Here is an 8,832-nt window from a genome sequence, read left to right as displayed (position 1 = left end):
TATAAATAATAATTTGGATAAGCATTTAAAATAAGGGGTAGTTTAATCTAAAAAAGTGAGTGGTCTGAATACAAATGAAGTGAGAATCTGAATAAGAAAAGTGTCACACTACATCTTATATGATCCATATGCTATGAATGTGAATGACCTAATACGTAATGTGATGAAAAAATGTGCAGAATAGATGTGGGTGATAAAGGCATTTAGCAAATGAGAAATTTTTATTAGGTGTATGTACAAAGGAGGAAAAGTGAGTGTAGTAGTCCTTGGTAAGGTAAGGTAAGGTAACCAAGCTGAATGAGCAAAGAATTTGTGCAGTTGTAATACCTTACTACTACATAATATGTGGAATGTTGTTGATAAGATTGGAAACCTTCTTGCTTTGATCTGAGCAATGAAATGCATGAGTTTTGGTGAATCCGTTTGGTTTGATCTGAGTGTTCAGCAGGAGGTTCTTCGCCATTGCTTCTTCCCTTTCTTTTGATGCAGTTTGAATGGACTCCAACTCTTCCTGCGTTTGGAGGTCTCACAAAAGAGACCTGATGCCAGGGCCTGCTCAAGCCACAGCTCAAATGCCTCTTCATCTTCATCCATCATTTCAGCATCAAAATCCCAAGGGAATCTACTTGAGTTGCATCGCTGGTTCTTCTCCAACCCAACCATGTTTACATGGAAACTCGGTCTATGGGTATTTGGCCTGCAAGCCATTCCCTGCAACAAAATCAAATAACCTCTCACTCCACCTATAAACCTTCAAATCCAATCTTCTCTTTAATCTTATACTCACCTGGCATATAGCCCATTCTGACACATCAAAAATTTTGCTTTCAGCACAAACAAAAGCTCGTGGAATCTCCACCTATCAACAGAATATCATGATTCACAAACTAATTCACATTAATTTAACTTAATTATTTTCCATCCATCACCAATCTACCTTTTGAGGCCTGTCAAAAACCAAAGACCCTTTATATTCAACCCATCCATCTCCATCCTTGGCTTGATGAAACTGACAGCAGTCCTGTTTCCAGATAAGCCACCAAAATTCACTACAATTTTCAATACACATAAATAGAAAAACATGTAATTTTTAAATAAAGGAAAAAATCATACCTGACACCATCTTGCTTTGGCCTTACTCCTGTTGGTACATACCCAAATATGTGAATTCCCACACTTGGTGCACTGTATTCGTCTGGACTCTTCAGAACGATAATCAGCGTTATCCTAAACAGAACACATCACATGTATCATCACTATTTTTATAATAAAGATCATCAATCACCCAAATAGTTGAGCAAATTGGTCCACACGTAACAATATTTTGATGTCGTTTGGATATCATGTTATGCTATTATTATCATTTATCTTATTTCATGTCTCCATTCTTTCTATTTTATATCACGAAATTGATTACAGTCCTTAAGTGAACTCTAACATTTGAAAAAATGACAGCAGAATATTCAACTTTAGAAAGAATAATGATTAACAGAAGCCACTGTCAAAACATTATGGTTTACAATGGTAGGGTCAAAATTTGAATTGTAAGCGATGTGAAAAAGCAAATGTTTTCAAAACCAGGTCAGTTATTGAACTGGTGAAGAAACGGATTTAAAATTCAAACGTCAAAAATCATATTAAGTATTTTCACTGACCCACTGAACAAGTTTTTAAGGCCGATTCTGGGGTTTATTTAAACCAGATATTGGACCAGATCATCAGTTCTCTGGTCAAAACAACCAGTCCTGTTATCAAAACAATGCAAAACATTAATTTCACTCTATAAGGTACTAAATGTGAGAAGGTGGATACTAATGTCCGACACAGATTCTTGATTTCAAAAATGCAAACATCAATTTATAAAATGTAGGGACTGTACATATATACGCACACAAACACAACCTGAGAAGATATGTTAGTCATTTACAAGAATATCATATCATATTTACCTGATGTGAACTACTATGAGATCTCTGGCAGACACTTTTAGCCATGGTTTCTTCTTTTCTTAATTTCTCATCATAATCTCGTTTCTTCACGGAGTCAGAAAGAACCTAAAGTTTCATTTAACTAGTTAATGGGAGGAACCAAAAGCGAGGAAAAATTATGTTATACACATTATGTATCAAATGAACATTAAAAGTTTATCTATCAACTATAAGAAAAGCTCTGCAGTGTGTACTTCAAACTTTACCTCATATGCACATTGAAGCTTCTTAAATGACTCGCTTGCCAAAGAACTGCCCATATTTTTATCAGGATGCACAAGCATAGCCTGCACATAATTAATAAAAAATGGTAATATACAATAAAACATCAGATCAGCACATAAGAGAGTCTTTATAACGTTTCATTTACTAGTGACATTTTAACTAATAGTTACAAATAACCCTCATCATTATGTTTCTGATGTCAAGATTTTGAGAAGCAAATGCTGAAAACAGAAAACAAAATGAAGAAATGGGGACGTTTTTTTAATTAATAAATGAAAACAGAAAACAAACCAAGCACTTTTTAAGTAGGCTAGTAAACACAATATAATTTAATTCCAAAGGTGATTCCTCATACATTGTAACACAATATTGCTTCAACACATAACAGTTGCCTAAATAAATATTTTGATAACAATTAAGAAAAAAGTAAACAGGCAAAGCAAAATAAAACTAAAAAAAAATACCTTTTTTCTGTATTCCTTTTTCAAAACTGCTGCATCAATTTTCTTGTGGCGGCTAAATCCAAGGGCATCATAATGATTCAGACTCTTCAATATCCTTTTCATTTCATCAGTTGAGCTTGTTGTTTCTTGTTCTCTGACAATTTTGTTAACAGAAAGTTCTTTCTTGTTATCAACAACTGCTGTGGTAACAGCAGGTTTACTGGATGATTTACAAGAATGCAAATTCTCAGATTCTTCAGTAGGGATAGGATATTCACACTCTTCAGAGAAGTCATCTTCCACAACTGTTTCTGATTGCTTATGCTCTTCAGAATGTGAGCTTTCACTCACATTATCAAACCATTGGAGCAGAAAATTCAAAATATCATTGGAGAGGAATGCAAGGTTTATAGCAAGAAAAACACCCAGCCATCCAACTCGTACTTGAACACAATATATAGCATATATAGTTCCAACTAATACCACCAAACGTGCATGATTTAGGGAGAATAAATAACCTGCAAGAGGATAATTGAAAACAAAATTTGAGGATTACAAAGGTAAAATATTGAACAACAATAGAAGTCCAGCATTGCCCATAAAAGATTGTCAACTGAAGTGAGTTTCATATCAATAATAGCCAACAACACATTACAGAGTCAAGCAGATGGTAAAAATAAGGCCCTACCTTTTTAATAGCTGGAAATTAGTCATATGACCAAAGAAAATGGGACAATTGATAGGGATCATAAACACAACCAAAAGATATTTCCTTAAGTATGAAGAGATTAATAACAGTGTACATATTACAAAAGAGGTGTTTTCATCTAATTCTTGTCCTTAGGAGAATATAAAGTGTAATGCCAAAGAAAACAAGAATACCATACCTCCTACTATGAGTAACGTTCCAGTTATCCAGAAGTTAGCATACATCCACAAAATAAGGATGGCAAAAAGGCCGACAATAAAAAGCCCAGGAGTATACCCTAAGTATTGGACAGCAACTCCAGCAACACCCTGAAGCATTCAATTGAACTATGAGAAGCAATGTATAAATTATTTGCTACTAAATTGAACTGAGCAACCAAATACAGAACAACTATTACACCAAATTTAAGGTGGCAAACCAATGTCAAAATGCGTACAGAAGCAAGAGACTGAACAATGCAATTTATATACTTGCTATTAAAAGGCACCTTTTTGTATAAATAAATGTGTCTAAATGAATTCAAATAAAGGTAAACAGAGATAGTAATTTTGAAATAGGATGTTAGATGGACACAATGATTGATTATTATGCTTAGCTCCTTATGCCAGGAAACTGTTTAACCCCCGTTCAGCCATAATAATGTTTCTATTTCTGTCATTATATGCAGGTTCTACAAAAGACTCAATATAAGAAAAAACCAATGCCATCAATGCGTTCCCCTACAGAAGAAATTAAAATCAATGCAACCAAATAATCTGAATCAGTTGACATGAACATCTAGACAAGCACTTGTAGTTCACTTTTTGAGAATATTGTTTTAATAAAAATAACACTGTTCCCTGAAGCTTGAAACCTAATTCTATCATAAAATTCTTACATAGTAATGCAACGTTCTAAGAATGATTGTTAAAATACAATAGTGAGTTTCTTGTACCATGATATATTATAGAATACGACAAATAAAGCCAATTGTAAAAAGCCATTCAATCATACCACTAAAGGATAAGTTAACTTAAAACTGCTATCCGACTGAAGTGAGTATAACAATTACACAAAAAACAGCTAAAGGAGAAATAAGGACAAATTACACTTACACCCCAAAGTTTAGCAAAATTCACTTCATATTCTACCCTCTCTTGACCCTACACAAGCCCCCTAAATTTATAAAACAATGCATCTCCATATATGCTTCCTGCTATTCCAGAATCTCCCTTAACTTCTTATGCAGTTAAAGATCAAGAAAGATCAAAGTAATGCTAAAAATGAAAGGGGTATCCAGTGTAATTTCGTTAAACCTCAAGAGATGTTAGTGTAATTTGCCCCAAGAATATATACCTAGACAACAGACTTTGACACACGGATCAGAAACCCATAACCAAAAGAATGAAGATTTAGACGAGTTGAAACAAAGACATACCATACTAACAAGCACGTATACCAAGCAATACATCGAAGTCAGACTAAGAAAGCAGCTCCACATTATAAGCAGAAGCATCACTGGACCAAACTTAATGAAGGACTGAAAGCCCCTCAGAGCAGAGTCCTTCCAGAAAATCAATGACAACCTAAGTAAGCTCCCAAATCGGGAGCAACCCCGGCACACCATAGGCCAATGCCGTTCAAAGAACATAGCAATCCTGTCTCGGCAACAAGTCACCACGGTTCGCGCACGCCAGCCGGCGACCTTCTGCGACCGAAACCATTGCCAACACTGCTTGAACAACCCTATATCCTCCATCACCAAGGCCTCTCAAATTCCCCAGAATCTTGGTGAAACCTTACTCCTACGACTACAACAGGCACCTCATCTCATCATTCCAAACAGAATAACAAATTGCTGATACTATTGATTTCCATCACCATCGATCCAATGCCTCATATATCCAAACCCTTTTGACCCTAGATCATCAATGCCATCCATAAACAAACCACCACCTTGATCTACAAAAATTCAAATAAGTGAAATAAATAAGGCCCGCTACTCCAACTCCCTACATAAATCCACCAAATTCACGGGTTTCACAAGACCAGTTCTCCTCGTCCAAAAAGGGAAAGAAGATAAAACACAAAACCCCCCCTATCGATGAGATCAAAAGAGAACATTGTGCGAGTCCATGAGGGCACTAAATACAATCACGTTCAAAAGGGGGGTAAATTGCTTCCGAAATAAGCTTCCGAAAAGCAAGCACTGTTCACGGAAGCCCCACAGAAACATAAAAACACACAAAGTAATACACAGTCGAATAAGAAGATAAAAACCCTCTCTTTTTGACAAACACAATGCGACCCCTTTCCCTTTTCCACGCCCCACTTGAACTCCAGCGCTATCAACCTCGACCCTTTTTCCGGGTTGAAGACCTAGCACTGCAGAATGGGGCGAAAACCGCTGAAAGTAAAGAACTTGAAAGTGACCCCGAAGCCGTGGGAGCCCTAAGAGAAAAGGGTATGAGGCACTGAAGGAGAAGATCGAAGTTGAGACTCCGGAACACCACCGACAGAGAATGAGGAAAAGGGGAAGAAGGGGTTATTGGATTTTTTGCAGAATGAGAAGATAACCTTCGCCTTTCTTTCTCTTTTTGATTTTGTTTTAATTTTTATTCCTCTCAGGGATTGCTTGTGAAAAAGAGAGAGTAAGTTTAAAAGTTTCAAAAAGTCTTGTAAAGGGTGAAGAGACGAGTGAGAGAGTTGTTTTGTTGCAGAAGAGGAGAGAGGGAGAGAGAATTTGACATAATTTTTTAAATTATAATTATTATTATTTGCTTTTATTTTTGTTCAGAAATATTAATTGGGTTGCTTTGTGGATTAGGGTTGGAGAGGTGTGTAATAATGATGCAGTGGGGTCCATCACACTGCATTGAATGTTGTAATTCCTAATTCTAATGTTGCTTCTTATTAAGTACATTAATTTCCTTCTAAAACCTTTTCCATTCAACTAATACAACAAGACAAGATTCTCTTAATCCATTCAAAAATATTTCAGACAAATCATTTATTCTTTTTGTACCATTCATTAGTTTCTCGCGGCAGAACATTAATTTAAAGGAACATTAAACTTCTCAATAATTTGTATACAACTTTTTAAATTATTTTTGAAGTATTAAAACTTCTTTCTCTTGATTTTTTATTTAATTAGTTAATATATTTCTAATTAAGAGTACTTTTTTTACAACAGCAATTGCTGATAGTGTTAAAAAATATTTTATTTTTCAAAAATTGTTTTTTCTTTGAATAATGAACTTTTGCTATAAAAAAATAATTTGTCCACCCTCTACATAAGAAGTACATAGCAGTGTATGTAAACATGTATGAATTAGAAAAGGAATTAAGGTGAAAAGGAAAAGGTGTATGAAGAAGTATAATTAAATGAGTTGTCGATGTAATTTTCCCTTTAAAAAAGCATTATCCTAACTTAATTATTTTGTAAATAACTTTAGTTTGAGATTGGTTTAATGTTGGTCAAACCTCAAAGCCGCAAAGAATAATTCCATTCCTAAAGTCGTGATTTAAAAAAAATAATAATAAAAGTCTTCGTAATATATATCAATTATTGTCCAAAGTTTGGATGCGATTAATGGAGATTTCTTAGCTTTGGTCTTATGGTTGAAGATTTAAAGAAAGAAGATGATGAGTAATAATGGTGAAGAAAAATGTATGGTAATGTGTTTGAAGATTAAGAGAGAGAAAGGGAAGGTGGTAGCTGAATTTAACTATTGGGTAAGTAAGGAAAGAAACAAATCATGAGTAACATTAAAATGTGTTAGGTTAGGTGAGTAATATTGGCAATAAATAAATTATAATATAAGCATTAAAACAATAAAAATGAATTCATGGTATCATATTAACTAATAAAAATATTTGTTTATCAAGTTTTGTCACTTGTTATACCAAGATAGATTAAAAAATTGTTCGAGTCCCGTGTAATTCTTTGCTTTGAATAAAAAAAAGGTATTAATAGTATTTATTTAAGTTAAAGATCTTGTTTCCATCAAGTAGGGTTTGAAGTCAACCTCTGGGTTATCCAACCTAATCTCCATGCATATGTACTTGGCATTGATGTAATACATTGCATTGCTATGTGAACATTTAAATTTCTTTTTATATCTTTATGTGTTGCTGACATTTTTATATATGTATAATATAAAACATAACCTTTTTATGTTTGAAAATAATAATAATAATAATTAACGAAAATGAATCAGTAAATATTTAGTACTAATTAATAATACAAAAACAGTCGAAAATTAATTATTGACAGATCAGCACTAATAAAAAATAAATAAAATCTATACTCAAAATATGTAATATATGAAAACAGTGGCAAATGATTGTGTTTTTCAAGGGAAAATAAATAGATTATTCAAGTAGACGAAAGTGGATTCTTGAACAATTGATTGAATTGAGCTTATAATATCATTGTTTTTCCATTTTTTTCAATATCTTAGATTCGTTGTAAAACTTTTAAGATATTCTCCTCTAACATAGGGTTGGGTGTATCTATACTTTAATTTAATGTTCAAGTTAGTTTGGATTTCAACATAGATGTATAATTAATGAAAACACCAACCTTAAATTAATTATATTAATAGTTTTTAGATAGGTCTTAATTAAATCTCTCAAATACCTTCGGGTGTCATTAGTATTTTAAGTATAGTATCATTTACGTATTATAATCATATTAGTCAGTTAATAGTTAATTTATACTAGTTTGAGGTAGCGATAATAAAGAACTATCTTTCTATTTTGGTTTAGTTTATTATTGATCCATAAAAAAAGTATAAGTTAAAATGACTTATCGTACTAAAATGTCATGAAAATCTTAATCCATCTTGTCAACCCACAATTTTTCTCTTAACTTTTTAATTTCTAATTAATATATATATATATATATATATTAAAAATGTTTAATCACATAAATATTTTTTAAGTTTTTATGGATTAATTCATATTTTTAGTAAAATACTTATTATATTTATATTATATTTATATGTTAAATTATTCTATTATAATTAATAATTAAAAAACATAATTTTTAAGTATTAATGATTTTAATTACAAGCATGTTTACATCCAGTGGCGGAGCTCTTTAGGAGCTGGTGGGGCCACGGTCCCCAAATTTTTTTCAAATTTTTTTTAATTTTTCAATTTTATTAAATTATATGTTTACACTTTTTAAAATTATATATTATTAAATTTTTTAAATTATGTCTATTTTTTTAAATTAGGTAATAATATATTAAAAAATTAATAAAAATTAAGTTAGATATTTTTTTTATTTTTTTAAAGTATAATATTTAATGTTAATAAATAGTAAAATATAAAATCAAATATAATAAAGAAAAAAAAATTATTAAGATAATTTTCATTTCCTCTTTTTATTGTTTTCCGAGTTTTTCATATGTTGTACTTATCTCTCATTTTTACCTAATTTTTTGTTACTAAAGAAAAAAAAAACAGGTTAAACAGAAAC

The 8,832-nt window shown here is 32.1% G+C and overlaps 1 protein-coding gene across 1 annotated transcript; it reads right to left on the bottom strand.

Annotated features, from left to right (window-relative positions):
- Positions 1 to 24: 24 nt before the first annotated feature.
- Positions 25 to 6,049, bottom strand: LOC114183859 (dnaJ homolog dnj-5). The gene is made up of 9 exons (XM_028071022.1): positions 4,783 to 6,049; positions 3,544 to 3,673; positions 2,678 to 3,174; positions 2,195 to 2,275; positions 1,950 to 2,054; positions 1,114 to 1,227; positions 938 to 1,021; positions 788 to 859; positions 25 to 711 (listed from the first exon to the last, which is right to left on the bottom strand). Exons 1-9 carry the CDS (start codon positions 5,101 to 5,103, stop codon positions 442 to 444), a joined length of 1,674 nt encoding a protein of 557 aa, XP_027926823.1. The 5' UTR covers positions 5,104 to 6,049; the 3' UTR covers positions 25 to 441.
- Positions 6,050 to 8,832: the final 2,783 nt, after the last annotated feature.

Source organism: Vigna unguiculata, chromosome 1, assembly GCF_004118075.2.
Source record: "Vigna unguiculata cultivar IT97K-499-35 chromosome 1, ASM411807v1, whole genome shotgun sequence".
Taxonomy (NCBI): Eukaryota; Viridiplantae; Streptophyta; class Magnoliopsida; order Fabales; family Fabaceae; genus Vigna; species Vigna unguiculata.
This window is presented reverse-complemented; position numbering and strand designations above follow the sequence as displayed.